The 22,086-nt window shown below is 43.5% G+C and overlaps 1 protein-coding gene across 5 annotated transcripts; it reads left to right on the top strand.

The window, feature by feature from the left end:
- Window positions 1–1,317: 1,317 nt before the first annotated feature.
- On the top strand, window positions 1,318–20,957 carry vipr2 (vasoactive intestinal peptide receptor 2). Of its 5 annotated transcripts, none has more exons than XR_003887059.1 (15): window positions 1,318–1,547; window positions 9,588–9,693; window positions 11,666–11,779; window positions 13,934–14,025; window positions 16,262–16,359; window positions 16,436–16,568; window positions 17,277–17,427; window positions 17,761–17,821; window positions 18,182–18,251; window positions 18,473–18,564; window positions 18,801–18,930; window positions 19,014–19,055; window positions 19,336–19,556; window positions 20,497–20,580; window positions 20,734–20,957. XR_003887059.1 is itself a non-coding variant. In XM_029831455.1 (13 exons), the coding sequence occupies exons 1-13, from the start codon at window positions 1,500–1,502 to the stop codon at window positions 19,498–19,500; spliced, it is 1,302 nt and encodes a 433-aa protein (XP_029687315.1). In that variant the 5' UTR covers window positions 1,318–1,499; the 3' UTR covers window positions 19,501–19,770. The 5 variants fall into 5 exon arrangements, 2 of the variants coding, with proteins under 2 accessions (XP_029687315.1, XP_029687316.1); XR_003887058.1 differs by having other exon boundaries at window positions 20,698–20,957; XR_003887057.1 differs by lacking the exons at window positions 20,497–20,580; window positions 20,734–20,957 and adding an exon at window positions 19,634–19,770.
- The last annotated feature ends 1,129 nt before the right edge of the window (window positions 20,958–22,086 follow it).

Raw genomic sequence — 22,086 nt, 5'->3', positions numbered from 1 at the left:
AAGAAAATATACCACTAGAATTCTTTGGTTCTCTGCTCTGTTTGTTCTTCATTCATCAGGATTAATTGAAAATTTCATGGGGGATTTAAATCAAGGATTGTAGAAAATTTGATAACAGGTCAATAAATAAATCTTCAAATGAACAAAAAGACATTTTCAGGCCTTTTTGAAGCAATTACCAACAGAGCCTGAATGTCGGTTGCTTTGGTGGAGCTTTGGGATACTGGTGCAGAACCAGTTAAAGCTGTCTGTGTAAATTCTCAGTCATCCAGGTCATTGTATCCAAGGTAGTTTTCTCTGTCAACTGGACTGGGTTTCTTCTCTTGAAGACGTTTCGCCTTCTATCCAGAAGGCTTCTTCAGTTCTGAAGTCGCTGGGGAGAGCTTGGTGTCTTGTCCTTAGTTAGTACACCCAAAGGACAAGACACCAAGACCCAAACAAAGTAATGTTGTTTATGCTGTACAGTGCCAGGAGGAATGCAAGGAACTGTACATTGGGGAAACCAAACAACCTCTCCACAGAAGAATGGCACAACACAGACGTGCCACCTCTTCGGGTCAGGATTCAGCAGTCCACTTACACTTAAAGGAGAGTGGGCACTCCTTCGAGGACAGCCAAGTAAGGATACTGGCCAGAGAAGACCGCTGGTTTGAAAGGGGGGTTAAGGAAGCTATCCATGTTAAATTGGAGAAACCATCCTTGAACAGAGGTGGTGGCCTGAGGCACTTCCTATCACCCACATACAATGCAGTCCTCCACTCCTTCCAACAGCAAAACAAACATTCACACCATTCCAGGAGACCCAGTGACTCATCACCATGTGACCCAGCAGACAAAGGGGAGACACCTCAACAGAAACTAGGTGAACGACCCGACCAACGACCCTGCTAACGACTCTCAGGTGACCACCCGGATCATTAGCATGCAAATGGTCCACAGGGGCTATATATTTTCAAGCTCTCTCCCCAGCGACTTCAGAACTGAAGAAGCCTTCTGGATAGAAGGCGAAACGTCTTCAAGAGAAGAAACCCAGTCCAGTTGACAGAGAAAACTACCTTGGAAACCAGTTAAAGCCCGGTACTGGAGCGATGTACTCTCTTATTGTTCCACATGTCAGGAACAAATTTGAAAATCAAACAGTGAATATTAGATTAACATATGAAGTTGCATTTGGCCAGCATGTATTACACCGGAAAACCCGACAAGCATGCTGAATGTGGATCCGTGTTGGGGTTTTATTTTGAAAGTGTGTGGAGGAAGTGTGATTTTATGATTGTGGTCTTGACTTTGGAGGCAGCAGCGCTGTGAAGGATCTTCCAGCACATTCAGCTGTGAGGAGGTGACCAGTGTGGATCATCCATGCTGCAACTTTCTCTCCAGAGTTTTCATTTGGAGGAAAATACATTAATTCAAGGATTAATGAAATAAACTGCTTGTTTCTGGGACGGAGCCGCTGATGGACGAGTTCAAATGAAGTCAGCTGATCCTGAGACTCAAACATGAAAGTTTTGCTCTTCTTGTTTTTCATCTGGACTTGTGCGCCCACGGTGAGTCTGCAGATATTAAGATCAACAGTTGGCATAAATAAATGCTAAATTTAACAATTCTGATCATATTTAATGTACATTTGAGTATTTTGTGCTGTTGATCATTTAGATAATATTGGCCTCAACTACACTTAAAAACAAATATCCCTGCCAACATTAAGGCATCGATATTCTGGCATCCTTTGTTGTTTTGTGTGTTCATCCATCTGAGAATTCATGTTTTGGTTTAAATAATGCAAATATGACAAGTGAGCAAGAGGTAAATTTAATCTTCAGGAAGATTTGCCCTTTATTTCTAACAGCAGCCACATAAATGCTGTAGAATAAAGAGGTTAAAAGGTTGAGATCATCTATTATCCCGAAGGACTCAGGTGTACGACAGCCTACGGCCACATATTAAACTCATCAGTCTGAGCAGGAGGTGCCCCTGAATGCAACATCACACATCTTTAATTCAATCAGGCAAAATGAGCCTCACTGTTGATTTTACTGAAGGTTTATCACTAATGTTCAATTCAATAACAGCCGAATCCAGACGAATGATCATGGGTGACTGTCCAGTGCCCCTACTGGTCATTTAGGGAACACGTGTTTGCAGGCGTAAAAGTGATAAATACTGAGTGACGGGTGAGCGCTGAAGCAGTGGCGCCTCTCTGGAGGCAAAGTTTTTACTGCACCTTCAAAGATTTATGACATATTTGACATTAGTTTCACAGATAACACACATATGAGATACATTGGTACATTCAACACGCACTATTCAGCTTTTCAAAGGGGTAATAATACACTTATGTAAACATGAACGTAAAATGTATGTTCAGGGACAATCTGTGGACAACTGCTCAAATTGATATTAAACACACATTAGCTGCATTTTGGATTAATTAAATCTTTATGGCTGCTTGCGTCAAATTTAAAATCTAATGGTGACTTTTTCAAGAACTAATTCACTATTAATTACACCTGTGAGTAGACAGATCATCCACATGTAATAAGCAGAATTGAACGGACCTTGAGAGACTTTATAGCTTTCCTCACTTCACCTTTACAAATGAAACAATTGGGACTCCTAATTGGGCTGAACAAAGGCACACGTGGAGGAATCTGCCTTTTCCAGATGTTGAACTGTGATAAAAATGTCAAAAGCTTTGTGTTAGAGCAGCCGGAGCCTGATGCTATCACACAGCCATTTAGTCCTTCCAGGAAATGAGGAGTTGTTGATGTTGTGGGACTAAGGTGGTCACTCCTGATGCAGAGCTACAACTTTACACTCAGACAACGCAGCAAATCTTAGTGAAGACTCAAGAAGACTCAAAGGGAACGGCAGCCGATCGCAGCCTGGAGGGACAACTTTAGGATGTTTCATCTGTATCAGTTCTGCTCTTGTAGCCTCTGCTGTTGCACAATGTTTGCATGGTTGTAGTTTAATTGAGCTTTTAAACAGTTCACAGCACAAACTGGGAGACGCACAGAGAATAGTACCAGTAACCAGACCAGTTCATTCACCATTCTGGGAGGGTCTGAAGCAGATAGGATTGATGGAGGAGGACTGGGGACGTGGTCTGGGTGAACGAATCTCATGGGTTTTGGCACAGTTGCAGTCACACTCGGATGTCAACGTGTTGGGTTTTAGCTCGTTGGAGACACGAGAACCGGCCGCAGAAACTCCAACACAACCTGTGAAAATGTCCATGTGACACACGTGCGCCTTGGTGCAGTGACGCAACAGCACCTACAGGCAGAAGAGCTGTTGCTGATTGGGGGCAGGAGGAAGAATGAGAGCTGTGCTTTCACCTCCAGAGATCAGAGGGAAACCATCTGTGACCTTTATTTCAATGTTGCCTTCACACACATCAACAAAAGATCCCAACTCCCACTTCAGCGCTGATCAAAGCAGAACAAATTTCTGCTGATATGAACCAGCAACAGGGGCTTTTAAATACCTCAAGCGTTCAGTCTTGAAAGACGCATCAGCATCAGGTTTTATCACTGCAGAAACAGTTTTTTTCAGCCCAAACACAATTAATGTTCAAACAGCAGCCACCTTTTTGCTGGTTGCAAATATTCAGACCACCAGAACAAACATTCACCTTGATCCTTGGGACATTTTTTGCCTGTGACTGAAGATCAGAGGGTCTTGGGGCCTGTGCAGATGCTGCAAGCTGCACCTAAACACAGCCACCAGGAGATAACTGGGCTGTTTGAAGGAAGCGACTGGATGAGCTGGCTTTGGGTCAGTCAGCAGCAGCAGCGTGGCCCGGCTGCTGGCTGCTGGCTGCTACTTTCTGCTGTGCAGAAAACTCTGGCATATTTCTGACTTTTCTGGAAAGAAAAGGTCGCAAAGCTTCAAAGCTGCCTCCTGCAGTTTTCTGTCGATCTCGTCTTTCACTCGCTTCGCACAACAATGGCTGACGGCCTTGATCACAGCCTGTTACCAAAAATATCATTAAAATATGTTCATTTTATTTTGCTCACAGACAGCTGTGGCAGATGTGGAAATTACGGTAATCAATCAATAACACAAGGAGCGTTGTGCGTTACCCCCGAACACAATCAGCTGAGATGACATTAAAAATGCTCCTTCAGAGCAGATGCATCAAAATTTGTTTCACATTTATCACTATTCTAAACCTAGCAATTTGCATTAAATAAGGTTTAACTAACTATCATCTATGAGTCCAGGTTGACTAATGTCATTCATACACAATTCAGTAATTACAACATTAAGAGTATCATTTTTTTCAATGGATGGTTTTTAATGTCTGTAAAGTTAAAAGTGTGACCCATCCATAACAGCCAGCGCAGAGACGGAATTACATAATCAGAATGAAGGACTTGCTGACATCATCCCATCACAAACAATGAAAAAATCCAAACCACTCAGCAGGAAGACACTTAAAAATAGTCCATCTAAAAGCCTTTTTCAGATAAAGAAATGTTTTTCTCCTCGGCGACAAGAAGATGAAACCCTGCGGCAGACGGTGATCTTCCAGAGGTCAGCGATCGTGTCTATCGGCCCTTTTTGCTTTCTTTGACATCGAGCAGGGGCGTGAATGTCAGAATATCGGGAGAAACATCAGTTCAGCCTGTCCTGCTGCCTGCAGCTGTTTCATTTCACAGTGAAATTTACTTACAATAACTGCAAAGATGGAGCTGGTATCATCAACTTCAGGCACGTGGGCCATAACTGGCACACTGCAGCAGAGTCAGGGGCCTGAGCCTCATTAGCTTTAGTTTCTGCTGCACGTAGCAGTGATGCACGGAGGGAGGAGGTCTGTCAAAGGCTCACTTGCTGTTAGGGAAAATTCTAAAAACCAGAATGTATCCATGACTAGGATTGAAAGAAAGAATCAGTCTGTGGACACTTTCTGCTGCTCTTCATTTGTCCCTCAACAGTTCTGACACAAGATCACCTCCATTTAAAAGTAAAACAAATGTATTTTTAAGTAAATGCACATCTAGTTTTTACTGTAAAAGTAGAGGGTTCTCATGACACTTTTTCACTATTTTTGCATACTTCTAAAGTTGCCGTTCTTTTATAAAATTCCTCATTGAATATTTATGCTGCTGCACATCTCTGGTGTCGAAGACTTTAATTGGATTCTTTCATTCATTGCTGCTATTGAAACTGAGGAAAGTGTTTTCAGTTTTAATTCAGCTATAATGAAGCAGGCGAACAGCCAGAATAGGTTGCTGCTCTTTCAGGTCCCGTAATAATGTCACCCTGAGTTTAACATCAACCGGAGTGAACAAAGGCAGCAGTTATCTCCTGAAGCTAATTTAATGGCACCCAACACAAGCTGCGGAATGAAAACATAAGCATGATGCTGATAATAAGAATCCATTAAGTAAAGCCTACACGCAACCATAAAGACAAACGTGTAATAAAATGGACCAGAACAAAATTAATTTCTGTTTTTAAAAAAAATTCAGACACAATAAATAGTTCAGGCTTGGCTTCAATATTTTTGTTGTGAAAAACCTGAAGAAATCAATCTGAAGTAGACGGTGGGATGAGATCCACCAGTAAAAAGATCAATATTTCCAGAATCGATTCATCTGCTGACTGCAGATAACAGCTCGGGCAAGTTTTAATGTCCTCAACATCAACAATAATCTTTTAGTCCATCGTTGGACAGCCTATTCTGACTGGGCTGAAGGTTTACCGTCAAAGACCACGTTTGTCTGCAGGGTTTAGGGCCCCTGTTGGGTTTTAGAGGACCACTACGGTTAGAAGTTTATCACCTTTTGACCACTCTGACTAGGATACTTTGACAGGAGAGACACCTGTCCGCTGATTTTGTACATCAGGTCCACAAAAGAAACAAGAGTTCTATTTACACAAAAACCTGACACCTTTAATCCTCTAAAAAAATAATTAAAGCTTGCAAGCCCTTCAAATTGGATTTATTGCAAGTAAAATTAATATTTAAAGATATTTAAGCAGGGAACTTCATGTTGGTGCCACAGTAACGACTGCAGGGAGGGAACGAAATGATGAAACGCAGTACAGTCGGATCTCTACTTACGAAATTAATTGGTTCCAGAAGTTGTTTCGTAACCTTTCGTAATCGTAAGATGCTAGGCGATAGCCAATGGCAGAGCAGCTACAAGCATGTTTACGTTCGCTAAACTCCGCGAGCTGCGAGTAGCAGCGGAAGCGTATTTTTGTCTTTTGTATCCTGAAATTTCTTTCGTAACAAGAGGAAATATTTTCCCGTTGAGACGTTTTGTAACCTGAAAATTCCGCATCTAGATACATTCGTAAGTTGAGGTCCCGCTGCATTTAATCTGATGGTGTTTGTCATCTAATCAGAGTAAGAAGCTCTGATTCAGAATATTAAAGACCCTCAGCTAAAGAACCAGCAGAGCAACGCACCCAGGTCACTGAGGACGACCTGGGGAACCATGTCAATCACAACACATGTGGACATTTATATTCAAAGGATTTCATTACAATTATTATTTCTGGAGATTATAAGAGCTTAATAGGAAGATGGCATAAAGGGAAATGGTAGCATGAAGCGTGCAAATAGTGTTTCTGTTTATAGTTTATTATTGATATGTTCAAAAAAATTGAAGAAGAACTGGGGTAGCAAACATTTCAGCTAAGGAACAGGCAGACCCAAGCTCCTCTGTAAATAACACACATTTACATGTGTAACACGCAATTACATGAAATCTTTTTAGTGACAGACTGATGATGAAGAGTTTGTTGCTGTTGAATCAAAGAAGGTTAATAAAAAAGGTACATTCTGTTGTAAATAATAAACTCTCCCTGGTCAGTGATGGTGTGTGTGTGTGTGTGTGTGTGTGTGTGTGTGTGTGTGTGTGTGTGGCAGGTGATTGTTGTCCTGAGCTGAATCCTAACCTGTCCAGCTCATTTGGGAAGTGTTGTGGTGTTCGATAGGCGTGCTGGTTGTTGGGCTCATGGTCGCGTCCCCTCCTGCCACAGAGCTGCAGGAGGTGTGTGAGGGAACGACAGAGAACAGCTGGAACACCTCATCAACGCAGGCGGAGGTCTGCATGAAGAAGCTGCTCAGACCTTCAGTCAGTGATACATAAATTCATAAATTCATGGCGGAGACAAATATTATGTTTGGAAATATTTATCAGGTAAATGTAGCCCAGAATTTTCCAAAATTTGTCAACATTTTCAGGAATGTTTCACCAAAGAACACGTTCGTATGTTGAGAGGCTGATCCTGCTAATTCCTCTGGATGATGCAGGAATGAAGCCATTGGGAGGCTGATGCAGCTTTACAGGCGCCGGTCCTGCTTGAAGCACTTAGAACTGTTCTGGTGGTCCAGAAACTGATGTAATCAGAGCGTAAATGCCAGCTGACGCCTTGGAGATGCACGACTGACGCAGGTCCTCTCACTGTACTTGTTTTAATTAACTTGTTTGGATGCTGTAATGTTGGTCCTCGTGTGTTGCTTGGTTCATGAAACGCTGAAGCCTTGAGACTGATTGTTATCGTGATCGTCTTTATCCACATTAACCTTCTAGCAGCTCTTTTGATTGTTGAGAACATCTTTCCAAGAGCTTCCGTCCTGTTCCACAATTAGGAATTGAATCGCTTGACTCCTCCTATTTACTCTATAAATTATCATTTCATTTGATCTTTTCCCCACCTTTTTCTCTGAGTTCTAAACTGGGGAACAATAATAGGTTTGACTGTCTGGATCCCAGTATGTTGCTGTAATAATCTAACATGTTTATTTCTTGTTTATTCTCTTTGTGTTTCTCTCCTCTTTTTATGCAGATTTGTATTAAAAAGGTTTTGTATCTCTCCATTTTCCCTCCACCCATGCCACCCAACACCAGTCAGATGTTTGTAGCAACCAGTTTAGGATTCTGTTGCTTCCATAATGGAACTGTGACTGCATGTAATTTGTTATCAGCGTCGGGTTCATTTGCTGCTCCTGTTTCTCCTAATTAGTGTGTTTACATGCACAAAGCTACGTTATTTGACGGCTCCATCGGACCACTGTCTCCGTCCATCTACACGTGTACAGAAGGAATCCATTTTCTGAACACAGCACATCGGACTTGGTGGGCAGCAAATACTCTCCATTAGTTCTGGGTCTTTTTCAGCCTTTGATGTCAGAGACCAGAGAATCAATTCATGAGGTTGCTCGGTGTAGATGGTTTGTTCTTCTTTCTTCTGGTGCACGTGAAGTTCAACTTTGCAGGAGTGAAACTGTGGTGCTGCTCTGATCTGAATTCCAGAGTCCGTCCTTTCATTTATGTTTGCCAGTCAAGATTTTTACATTTGCAGTCGTTACTGTGGCACCAACATGAAGTTTAACACCCAAGTTGAGGGACTTTTAAACTTCTGGCACATTCAGGCTGAACGTCTATGACAAATCTAACAAAGACACAGAGGATTTAATTTCAGATTCCCGGGCCTGGAGCTGCTTTTCTCTGTGAGGAAACCGGAGCATTTCCATGGATTTCCATTCAGATCTTGAGGGTAAAATGGAGCATCAATCGATGAGAATGTGATAGAAGGAGTGTTGCAAAGAATGAAGCAGTTCCAGCCACGTTACTGGGACATCACAGGGATTAAAGAGTCCAGAAAAGCCGACACGGGCTCATCGCTGCCAGGGGCAGAAGAGTGGTAGAGTGGTTGAGTTTGCCTTTAAATGAGTGAGTTATCGGTGGGGGGGTCTTTGAGTCAGTGTTGACGATCATCCACCACACCAACCGATACCCTGAAAACACTCCTTGTTTGCTCTCACGCTGACAACTGGAGGAGGCTAAATTCATCCCTTAATTCAAAGAACAACCTCAGGAACAGTAATGAGACCTGAAAATCTGCTAAAATGGTTTTAAAAGAATGGTCAGAGACGACCACAAAAACTCATATTGGCGCTGATATTGAAGGTGTTATTGTTAGTCATCCTACACGTCCAGAGGATTTAATTAATATACTTTTTAAACTATTCAGCTAAGGAATGTTTTCGAACACTTGAGGAAAATGTTGCTTCTGCTCTGTCCACGTCTACCGGCCTACGTTTCAATGAGAACGGGGAGTCGTGTCCGTAATAAGCCAGTCTTGATTGCATTTAATTATTTAACATGATATCTGATGCCTGCGGATACAAGATGATCGAGAGGAATGATTGCAAATAATCTGATTGCTTAATGTAATCAGATTCCAACTCGCTGTTCCAGGCTCCTAATTTTTCCTTCAGGAAAAACAAACTTTCCAAAAAAATTACTTGTTTTCTTGAAACTAATGAATGTGTCACTCCGTCTCTGTCCTTGAGGCTGCTGCTTTTCTAAATGAGTAAACTCTTTTTCTCATGTTCGACTCTCTGGGGCACCTTGCAGGTCTTCCTGGCCCAGCCGGGCCCTCAGGTCTGACCAGGAACCAGTTGTGGTTCAGGGCTTTCCAGCAGGGGGAGGTGAAGTGGGCTGCAGTGGGCAGTCACGTCCAGAAATATGACAAGGACTGACAGATGACCTTGAACAAAGGGCGAACACATGAATGAGGTCATTCCCTGGTGTTCACGTTTACTGTCTCCTCTGCAGGAAGGTCGACATCCCAACTGTAACTTCCTGCTGGAGGTGGAGAGAGACCATGCAGAGTGTCTGAGGAGGCTGCGGGAGGAAAAGGAGGCCACCAGCAGCCGCAAAGGTCACGTCACTCCAACAAACCAAACCAGCTGTAGCTCTTTATCTTCAACACTGATTCCCTGATGAACACTGATGAATGAGGTGGCAGATGATCAGTTTCCATCTCCAGATGTTTACCTGTCACTACTCTCTCTGTAGCGTTCCTACTGCAGGGACAAACAGAGAATTTACCAGCTGACGTGATTCTGTTGTAAATGGGTGGCTGGTCGCATCATAGCGGCTCTAATCCCACACACACACACACACACACACACACACACACACACACACACACACACACACACACACACACACACACCTCTGTACAGAGGAACAGTACAAAAGGCTTCGCAGGATCCTGCCCACGATGGCGAATTATCGCTCTGCATGAGGTGGGGGGTCGAATAGGAGGAAAACACATCTGAACAGAAGATCAAAACAGAGAGAAGGAAGCCCAAACGTCAGCCTCATTAAAACAAACACGCTTTCATGATGTGGGTGCAGACGGGGAACAAAACTGTTCGGTTTGACAGAGTTTCCAGACAGCTCACGCTCTTGCTGGCGTCTCACCAGCAGCCGTGGGATCCCGAACTCCCATCAAGCTCTTATAAAAGAGATGAAAATGATGCTCTGCAGGGAGGAAGCGCTGCCATTTCCCTCCCCAGAACCTCTCTCTGTGTCTCTGCCTGTCTCCGTCTCTCTGTCTGGCTCAATATTTGTCAAAAGGGAAAGAAGATGATGTAGATAATGTGTAGTTCATTGTCCAGAATGTATTTTTTATAGTTTATAAAATCCATGAATAAAACCCTTAAAAAAGTAAAAGTAGAGTTAAAAATGTAAGAACCAAAAACTTAGTAACACTTTACAGAAATGTATTAATGGGGTTTTACCCTCAACAAACTTATGTAAAGTGTGTTTACTCCAGATTTTCATACAAAACAACTAATATAAAGCAGCTTGACAGCTGATTGATCTTTGGTCTTTGACCCTTCTGGAGCTGCTCTCAGAGGATCCTCTGGAGGAATCGGACTCCCTCAACATGTCCGTTTGCTCTCACGCAGCAACTCTGCCGAACATGAAAGTGATGTTACACAAAAACACAAAACATCAAAAATTTCAGTGACCAAAAAGAGCCAATTCCCCGTTCTGCTCTCTGAAGCTCCTGATTATGGCGCCCACAGAGGATCTGCTGGGACTGGGTCATCCTCACTGTCGTTCAGAGAACATGAACCTGGTCTATCACAGTTGCTCAACCACTCAAACACTGCAGTTTGAGGAGGAGAGAGAAGAGCAACGAGGAGAAAAGGGCGTCCTCTCTCCAGATGTGTGTGTTTCTGAGGAAGCACAAACACAAAAGACGCATCACCCAGCCGCCTTGATTCACGCTCCGCTGAGTTTTTGTCAATTCAACCCCAAAGATGTCTGGTTTTGATCCTCGTGCACTTTCAGCCGCCTTTTCTCTCTGCTCCCGCCTCTTCACTCATCCCTTTCTCCAACTTTTAATGGCCAGAGTTTATTATTTGGACTGTCCGTGCCCTCCAGCGCTCCTGTTTCCACTCAGCTGCACAGTATCTGTTCACAGATCGTAGATCACATCAATCAGATCTGCGTTGGACGTGTCGATCCACTTAAATCCACTGAGTTCTTACTCTTCATCAAATCTCTCTCTCTGCTCTCAAACTGCAGAATATAGCAGAGGGAAAGAGACACAGAGACAGAGAGAGAGAGGGAGAGAGAGATTTATGGATTTATGGGTTTGGACAATATGACATTAGGAACTGATGCAGGTTAGGATCAGTAAATCTGAGTATCTCAATTAAAGTTGGTGAACGCTGCTGGACATAGTTGAAGCTTGGATGGAAGAGTTTAACTGATCAAGGACGTCGCTGATTTCAGATGTTTTTCTTTCATTCCCACCTGTCTGTTAAATGAGTCTGATTTCTGAGTCTGCTGTAACTTCTCTCTATTCTCCTGTCATGAAAATGTTTGAACAGAGTCGGGATGCAGAGGGGTGTGGGACAGCATTGCATGCTGGGAGCGAGCTGAGGTTGGAGAGATCGTCACCATCCCCTGTCCCAGAGTCCTCAAGACTGTGTTTGGCAGAAATGGTGGGTCATTTTCACGGTCAGCACCAGATCAATGAAGTGGCTGAGCCAAGTTCTGGATGACTGGATGTGGTTTAATGTTTATTCAGCTGAACTGGGCTGTGTGAAGTGTGTGTGTGTGTGTGTGGGGGGGGGGGGGTTGCCCCGGGTCTGGAGCAGCATGCGTGGTGTTTGAGGGGGGTTCAGCTGTGCCAGATGTGGTCATTAGTAGCCCTGCTACTTTCACTAATTAATTCTAATTAATCCGAGGCTCCTGATATTTTTACTGACCAGAGGGAACTTTAGTCCAGCTGTGCAGCTGAGAAACCTGTATGTGGCCAAAATTTTATTATTTTTACTTTACTGGAGCAAATGTAGCTGAAAGTACAAAGAAAAAAATGCATAATTAACAATGACAGGTCAGCCAGGGTAAACGAGTCCTAGTTATTATCAGCAACTTTCCAGGAGATCTGCGTATCATCCTGTGAGCTTCGATCAGCCCTTTATTGCTACTTTCTATGTATTATACGTGGTTATTAGCGACCCTTCTGACAAACTTTCAAATGAATTACTAGGACAATTTTTTGGTCCTGGAGAATTTTGGATCAGCCACTGAAAGGCTGGGGGTCAGAGACGGGCCAGAGAAGCAAACGTGTTTGAAGCTTTGAGAACTGCTGGGACTAGTCTGCAAAGTAACCTGGGAAGCTTTCAGCTTGAGCCTGGTGCCACCGGGAAATTCCCCAACTTCCTCAACGAGCTGCGTCTGCTGACCTGACCAGGCCTCAGCTCCAGCTTCTGCTCCTCAAGACCCGGCAAAGACACAGAACACACGACAAACTGCCCATACGGGTCAGACCATGACAGCTTTCTCTCTCAGTAGCGCGCAGCCTTAAAGATTGGGCACTTTCTGCCAGATCGGCGACGCAAAGACAAGAAGCTCATCGTACAGGTGAGATTAAACGGCTGTGACCTCGGTCAGTGTGAGTGGGACAGCACGGAGCGTCCTTTCAACTCGGGGACCAGATGGCCGTTTGGAGATCAGCTCTGAGAGTTCTGCGTCCCAGACAGATTGATGGCTAAACGTTGCATAAGGTGACCCAGCGGCCCGTTCGGGCCTGAGCCCAGGCTGCTGCTCCCCTGCCCGGGATGCAGCCAAACTCTGACCTCATTACAATCTATACACGTCTTCCACATCTTCAGGAAACCAGCATCGTGTGCAGGCCTAATGTGTAGATTATGCAGATTTATTTAGACGTCTGGGTTGGCTGCCAGTGGGATTTTCCACTGCCATCACGGCGGCGAAACATGGGCCACAGCAGCCGCGCTGACATCAGAACTCGTTAACTGGCAGAGGTCGATAAATCAACGTTTCGAATGTTCCCTGGGCTTGGCTGTGTTTATCCTGCTGCGAGGGGGTTAGTGAAGAGGGTAGCCAGGCAGAAGTGTGCTGACGTTGCTTCCAGTCAGTGAGCCAGAGATGTTGCCGTGCGTTTTGGGAACTTCCCACCGGGAGATGAACTTCCAGTACACTGCAGTGATTCAGGCTTTTGTGGGACGTCCACACAAAGCTCCTGGGAGCTCCGCCCCCCCCCCCCGAGAACAGGACAGGCTCCCCTCTAACCTCTCAGGTGTTACAGTGGAGCATGTGTTTAACCGAGAGAGCCTTTTTCTCGCGGCCTGGGTTTCTTTGTGTTTTGTTGTCTTTGTTCTCTCTCTTGGGGGGGAAAGGGGGTTCATGGTGAAGTCACTATTGTGCTGCCTTCACTGGTGACCATTGCACCTGCTGCTGGTTACCAATCAACAGTCTTCATAAGCTGCAGCCTTTGTGGTCACCGCGCGCCCCTCATTAGGAGAAACAACCTGTACCTGGTGCACCATTAGCTTTCTTTGTCATATTAAAGTCTTGTTAAAACTCATCAGCTGTCGGTTGTTTGCTTTTGGGTGCAGTCTGAAGTTGTGTGTAATGCTTTTATCTAATTATTGGTGGTCTTGTGTGTCTGACGTCTTTATTAAACATGTTGGCTTGTTTGGTGCAGTACGTGAAAGAGCTGGTGGCTAATTTGTGTTATTGTTGCACCTTAATTATACCTTTTTCCCCCCTCCAGCTCGAGAGAAAACGTCTGCTTTTAGAATGCTCTCTTTGGAAAATAATGGGCTGTTCCTGTGGTCCCCTCGCAGGAAACATTAGCCGGAACTGCACTTCAGCAGGTTGGTCGGACATCTTCCCAAACATCACCAGCGTGTGTGGGTCCAACACCAGCCAAGACAAGGTTAGAGTCTCTTTTGTTGCTGGAAATTTCCCAGCTATACCACAGGAGAAGATTTCAAAGACCATTAAAGGCCTGAAAGTGATGAAGGCTGCAGGGTCAGATGTTAAAACAGTTTGCTGGCGAAGCATTGGGTCTTTAGAAGGTCGGGGTGTAGAACAACAGTGTGAAACGTGTTTAATGAGGGTGGCGGTGACATGATTCTGGGTCCAAAGAGAGCAGCTTATGTTGCAGAAGACGTCTGTTTCACTTCCCTGGAAAAGTCCAACCATCTCTTTGATGTGTGGGGTTAGTCGAGGCCATGGTGGGTGTTTGTGCTTCCTCTTACATCTTCCTCATTTAATCTATTTACTGCTCATCACACATCCAACAAAGCTGTTCTAGAGGTGCAGAGTCGGTTGTTGAAGTTTCTTCTGGGAGTTTATATTGGTGAAATCAGAAGAACATTACTGGCAGGAAGAATGTCTGGCCTCGTTTAGCCTCGGTGGCGATAATTGCTGCTCTTGTCCATTTCCATGGCTGAGGTTCTGTTTGGGTCACGACTGCTCTTAGTCTGAATCCTTCATTGTTCTTGATAAATTAACGGGCTCCTCATTTTGGTCACCACCTTCTCGTTTGCTCTTCCATTTCTGGTCCTTTGTCTGTTTTTACTTGATGGCAGAGGAACAAAGTTCCAAACACAACTGTTGTCGAACATCTGACGAAGAAAAGATGAATTTTGTCCAAAGATTTTTTTTTTTCTTGTCCAATACCCCGACGATAACTCCAATTCAGCAGCTTCCTGTCAGTAATGACTGAACTTATTTGCCAGAAGATGACGAGTGTCTCGTCTGACTGTAAAAGTAAAAACAAACCAGTTTTCTTTGGGGAACTGAAGGTTTTTCTGTCGTCCTGCTACAGGAATGTTTTCTTCCAGATCACTGAGATCTGCCACCAGCTGAGCTGCTGCAGCCGTCGCCTCACCCGACTAATCTATTATTGGGTTTTAGGGGAATGAAAACTATCACTTTATTTAACGGATCATTACCTCCAGAAAGGTTAGTTGACGTTGGTGCATAAACAGAGCAACCTTAAAATTACAAGACAACCTTAAATTGAGCCTTGTTTTTGTCCAGTATCCTCCAGGGATGGAGGTGGACTGGCTGCCTCTCCGAGGCTTTAAAAGCCTGTTTATATACTCGGTGTTGCTACCCCCCCCCCAGCAGGGGGCAGTACAAATGTGTAGGACAAGGTCTTGATGAATCGTGCAGCTGCATCTCGTGAGAAACGTCTAATGTGTTTAAAGCTTGCAAGGTAGAATTTTTTTTTTTTCTTCATTCTACATGAAAGGCTAATTTCAATGCAGGTTTCAGGGCAAGATACTTACAATTCTTTCACCCTAAACCTCCGCAGGCTCCCGGCGGAGCCGTCAGACGAATGCCTTCTGTCATGTCAAACCTGGGACATTAAAGGCTTGAGATTGACATCAATCATTAATGATAAAGATTAGTGAGGGGGAGGAAAAGAAACTGGAATTCAAGTAACTTTCCCACAGGTGTATTAGCAGCAGCTTGATAGACGACATTATTGGGGACTGTAGTTTAAGTCCTGGGTTTAGTGCTTCGACTTCAGGCCACAAACAGACTTTAACTTGACTTAATTGACTATAAAAATATCAATAAAACAATCAGAATAGCTTTGACTGAGCAGGTGGATTTTGAGGCGTTAACATCCAAGTCAGGCAGTGTGTAAGAGGGTCTGTTAGAGGAATTTTGGCTTTAAAGTTTAGAATTGTTAAAGCTTCAGTGTTTATACCTGCAGTGAAATAAACTGACTTTGGGGGTGAAGAAGTGGGTGGAGAGGAGATCCAGAGAGAATGTTTGGTCCCAAGAAGAACAAATCCTGGTTTATTGCTTAAGGATAAACTTTATTGATCCCACATCGGGGAAATTCATGCATATTGAACAGGTCTTATTTCCACAAAACAGACTAAAGTGGTGGTGTTGTGGGCTTAGAGGAGGGACAGAAGTGGGTGTCATCTGCACAGCAGGGAAACGGTCATATTGATACAAGAGTCCTCTTGATCTGGATGGTCTTTCCTCCTGGAGTCCGTCTTAACAATCATTCTCTACAATGAAAGCTGATATAGCTTCCACGTCTCAAACTTCATTCATTCATTCATTCATTCATTCTCAGTCCGCATGAATGTGTGAGACGATGTTGGAGAGGAGGGAGTCAAACTGATCTTCTCTGCCTGCAGCTCATCTTCTACACGGTCGTGCAGACGTTGTACACTCTGGGTCACAGTTTGTCCTTGATTGCTCTCATTACGGGGAGCGCCGTCCTCTGTCTGTTCCGGTAATAACCTTCATCTACCATCCTCCTGGTCACACTCGCTTCATATTTACTCTGGTTTGAATGAAACCTGTTGCAGGAAGCTACACTGCACCAGGAACTACATCCACCTCAACCTCTTCCTGTCCTTCATCCTGCGAGCCGTGGCCGTGCTGGCCAAAGATGACATCCTCTTCAACCGAACGTCGCAGTGCTCTAACCAGCCATCACTGGTGAGCGCACCACCTCGGCTGATGCCATCACACTTTCCTGCAAATTAAACTGGGGAGAAGCGCAGCATGTTTTAGCGTGTGGTGCTAGTAACGTCCGTTAGCTTAAATTTTTTTTAGGCTGGACTTCAGTTATAACCTGGAATTTGTTGTTAAAGTATTTTAACTCTACAGCAATGCAGGCAGTATAATGTTCTCCACCAAAGGGAGGAGAATATGTGTTAATTTCTGTTTATTGTTGCTGGTTTTTTCCGCAGATTAACTATTATTTGAGGTAACATTGTTCATGGGACAAGAAACAGATGATTAAATCTTAGGGATCTTCAGGATTCCCCTGTTGTTAAAATGACCCTATTCAGCATTATAAAGGACAGGGACGTTGTATAAAAGCACAAAAGAAATTAATTATTGAAGTAAATGATGGAGGGGAGTCTGACCTTTCACACATTCATCACTTTATGCTCGTCACACTGTAATCTACAAATAAAGGCTTATCCTTCTGGTGAACCTCATTAATTATCCCGACGGTAGAGCTGACTGAGTCCCACTGAGTCTGAATTATTTGTATAACTGGTCCTTCCTCGCGGCTTTGCTCACATACGTCATGCCCACTGCCAGATTGACCCGAGGGCTAACGGCTAATGCTATCACATAGCTGTGGCAATATTTTATAGGAATGTGTTGAGCATTTTGAACTTTTGTGTTTTCCAGGCGGGATGTAAAACCAGTCTGGTGTTTTTCCAGTACTTCATCATGGCCAACTTCTTTTGGCTGCTGGTTGAGGGTCTGTACCTCCACACCCTGCTCGTCGTAATCTTCTCTGAGAACCGCCACTTTATCGTCTACTTGTTTATCGGCTGGGGTAGGTGAACACACTGTAGGCCAGAAAGGTCAAATGTGCAAGATTTGTTACGCACTACTAACTTATTTTTATAACTGATGACGGATGGGGGCCCGCGTTGGTCTGGGTCATGTTTCGCCCACCCAGGACAGACAAATAGAAAAAAATCTATGTATTGTGTGACAGCCACAGAGATCTCTAACCCTCTGATAGATCAATATGTAGTATTAATTATAACATTTGTTACACTTGATAATTTATCGTTTTATTTATGAGCTAAAAACGATTCTAACCAGTTGTGCTGGGGGGCATGAAGGAATCCACCTAAACTGTTTTCCTGATGGCATTTTCCAGGAATTCCTGCTGTGTTTGTGTTTGTGTGGGTGATGATGAGGATTTACCTGGAGGACACTGGGTAAGTGGAACATTAGCACGGAAACCTGAAAATGATCTGATCCATGACAGGATCCTCCTCATGCCTTAAGAAGCCTTATTGGTCATGTTTAATTAGTTTTGCAACCCAAAGGATTAATATTCACAGGAGTTAATTTAATTGGAACATAATCCTGCAGATAATTCAGTTTTCTAGCAATGAGACCGATATTCCACATGTAGAGGCTTTATAGTGAATAATTCATGGAGGAGTCATTATCCTAACTTAGTTAAGTTAGGAGTCACCTCCTAACTTTCGATATAACTTTAAATATAACTTTGAAAAGATGTTTTATATCTTTACAACATTTAGTCAAATTATGGTTATTTGTGGTCTTTTCAGGTGTTGGGAGACAAACGACAACCCCATACCCAACTGGGTGATCAATGGACCGATCGGATTCTCCATAATGGTGAGTTTTTTGGTCCCAGCAGCGGCTAGGCTAAACTAGAAGATAGTTTAAAAATTGAGTTCTAAAACATTGTAAAACTTAATTATTCCAATATCACGGCTGTCTAAACAGAAGACTCAGCATTACCTGTTACCTTCCCCATCAGTGTGTATTGAGGTTGATTTATTTTAGTTTGGGAACCTTTTCAAAGGAGATAAAACCTTTTCTGTCATTTCTCCAAGGTGAACTTTCTCCTGTTCGTCAGCATCATCCGGATTTTGGTCCAAAAGCTGAGGTGTCCTGATGTGGGAGGGAATGATCAATCACAGTACAGGTACTGAGCACACATTTAGTTCTTACTGAGGCAGAAAAATTACCCAGCGAAAACACGCACGTGCACAGAAACCCCTCCGCTTGAAACAGACGCTCAGCTAATGTGAATGTCTCCTTTTTCATGTTTGCGTGAGGAGTGACTTTATTTTTATTCGTTTCTTTATCTGACTTTTTATCTTTTGTATTTATGAGCCCAGAGCGGAATCATCACTGTCGGGATGTGATATTTTCTCTCAGGAGGTTGGCGAAATCCACTCTGCTGCTGATTCCTCTCTTTGGGATCCACTACGTGATCTTTGTCACGCTTGGAGAGTCGATCGCAGAAGACTATAAAATATTCTTTGACCTGGCCCTCGGATCATTTCAGGTAAGGTTTAACAGGGCTGTCTGGCACATTTCCTGTATGGTGACTGTAATCTTCACGCTTCGTGTGTGTTTTGCCCTCCTCAGGGTCTGGTGGTGGCCATTCTCTACTGCTTTCTAAACAGTGAGGTAAACATTAGTCACCAGAGTGACAGTTATGTTTCAGTAGTTCCTGTTCAGTATTTCTACTTAAAGGCAAAATACTGACAATCTTCACAATTGTACTGCTATATTTCAAAAGTTGTCGCATGTACCGGTATGTTTTATTTCCTGTCGATTCATTAACGTGCAGTACCGTAATTGACCTTTAGGGATCGCGCTCCAACGGTTCCAAATCTATGTATATTTAATAGTGGAAAATTCTGTCAATGATTCAATAAGTTGTACAATATTTCTTCTGATTTAACAGCTTCAGGTTGAATTAAAGAGAATTTGGCGCATTATGTGTCTCAACGCCCACTTGAGCGGACATCACTCAAATTCTACCTTCAGAAGTGGTTCGGAGCTCATGGCGCAGTCTCACCGGAACTCCCGCGCTCAGTCCATCATGCAGTCTGAGACCACAGTCCTGTAAAAACCCACGAGAAGCAGTGGTGAACCGTTCCGTAGGTTCTCGAGGGCCCAGCTATGGTACATGACTGGATCCTGTACAGTCTTTTAAATTGCAGCCTTTGGCTTTGCTGTATGTGTTCTTGCTGTGTATCCAGGTCTGCGTGGTCCATGTGTTCAGGTCAAAGGCAAACGAACTGGGTCTGGTTCCTCTTGTCACCTTAATGGACTACTCAAGGACCCCCTTTAATTTTTTTTTGTCTTTCAGGGACACAATTAAACTATTTTAATCCTACTTGAAGCCTCTTCTACTTTGACTTAATAATATCCTGATTAGAACAGTTTCTTTTCATGTTACATTAAAAATTGGTTCTACGGGCAAAGCGAACAAAGGTGTCAGGACACATTCCAGAATAAGAAGAAACCTTGAGAAGGACCCGGGTCATATGGAGAATAAGAAGATAAGTTGAAAGAATAAAAATGTGCTTTTCTAGGAAGATTTTCATTATTTTAAAGCCGCCTCATCTTGCTGGGAGCTGCTTCCACTGCATGGGGCTTGAGAGCAAAGGCCAGCCGCTCTGAGAGGGAAGCATTCTATTGGGATGATCTGGTGCCCAGGCTTTCCAGATGTGATGTTGATTGTCCTCTGAGGACCTTTTTATGAGCAGTCAATGTAGACAAGCCTGCGGCTGAGCTCATTCCCGAAAGTGAATCCCATCAAGAAATACCTCCTCTGGAAGTCTGAGGGAAACTGGGATTTTGTCCAATTATCCCCGAATCATCATTGTGGTGCTGAAGGAATGCTGGGAGATCCATCTATTCCTTCATGAGTTGTGGATGGGTGCTGCGTTCTGTCCTAGTAGTCACATGGCAACAGGCAGAATACACCCAGCACCACGTGATGCAACACTCACTCACTTGTACCGAGCGGCATTTTGCAATTAACCCAACTATTTGAGGAACTCCAAAAAGTACCACTGACCTCTAGAAGACCTCATTTTAATGGGAATGTTTCAAATAGATGTCGATCAAGTCATGATGATGAACAGTGAGCTGCTCCACCTGAGGACATGAGCCATAACATCCTGGGCTGCAGGTTAAACAGGTTAGTTTGAACCTAGAGCCCAAAATTTTATTTTTTTCTCTGCTCTGAACCTTTTCTCTGTTTTGACTTGATGCATGCATGGAACAAAATGCCAAATTTCAGATCTATTTGTTTCAGAATTTTCCATTTAGTTTGTCTGGTCTCCCCTGGCAGCCACAGATTCGACTCTTTCTGAGCACTGGCTGAGGTGACGGTGAGCTTGAAGCAAAAGGAAGAAGTTGAGTGCACGCAAAGATGAAATGGAACAAAAAAGTATCATTATTGGGAATGTTTTCTTTGTGAACTGAGTGAGTGAATTCATGTGTTTTGGCCTTTCTAATGTCAGTAAATAAAATGTTCAGTATTTTTATTGAGGTCATAACATTTGCTTGGTTGTGTGTGTGTAGGGTTAGGGAGATATATATATATATATATATATATACACACACACACACACACACTGCAGAGGACCCAAGTCTGAAAGGAGGCACTGCCCAGGAGATCGAGGAAGAGATTTTTACATGATTGAGGCAGACAGAACAAAGATTTTCACTGAATGTTCACACTGTTAATCTTCCCAACACATAAAACACTATTTTTAATCTAACATTTATGAGGCAGTCTGCCTGCTTTTCTTCTCTAAATTTGAATTGGGTTGTGAATTTGGATGCAGTGAAGTCTTTTTCCGCATCAATTTTGTTTCTTTAGCACTGCATAGTTGACTAGAACAAGCACAATCTTATATTCATCTACGGAAAACTCTAAATTTGAACAATTGAGTATGAATGTAAACGCCACCAAGTACGATACCAAGTATGATTTCTTTACACTGAGCCTTAAAAAAAGGTGAGAAATGTGATGGTGCCATAAACTGTCTGTGCTGTTTGGATTTCCTGTCGGTTGAGTGAGCAGACGTCTGAACATCATACAGACGAGGGGAACTACCGTCACTTTTGAATGTAATTCTGTTTTTCTGTTTGTGGGTTGCAATTAAAATAAAAGTTGTTGATGCTGGTTGTATTTTAGCTTTGCGAGTGCACTGAGAACACCACGGATTAACTTGGGATGTTTAATGATGCTGTAGTCCTTCAGTGTGAAATTATGAATTTTCTGTTTTTGAACAACGGGATCTTCATTTCTCTGCAAGCTTCTCCTCTGGATCTTTCTTTTGAGGCCTCTCAGCCTGGGGTCAGCGAGCTGGATAATCTGTCATCTCTGAGAGGGCAGGCAGCCTTGATTGGAGTTGACAGAGCGACTTGAGGCAAAGACGTCGCTAATTGGGAAGAAGGCAGACCCGGGTAAATGTGGACCCGGAAGCAAATGACAAAGCAAGGTTGAGCTACAGAATCCAGAACACACAAATCTTTGGTCCAGGCAGGAGGTCATACATGAAGTAACATGCACATACAGCAACCAAACGGACAAGAAGCAGGCAGAAATCCAGAATCAAGGAGCAACCGGGTCGCACACAGGAGGCAAAAGCAAATTGAACACCGGGGAGCCATTTTGCTAGATACTTCATCTTTG

This window comes from Takifugu rubripes, chromosome 22 (assembly GCF_901000725.2).
Source record: "Takifugu rubripes chromosome 22, fTakRub1.2, whole genome shotgun sequence".
Taxonomy (NCBI): Eukaryota; Metazoa; Chordata; class Actinopteri; order Tetraodontiformes; family Tetraodontidae; genus Takifugu; species Takifugu rubripes.
The sequence above is the reverse complement of the archived record's forward strand: the minus strand, read 5'-3'. Positions and strand labels throughout refer to the sequence as shown.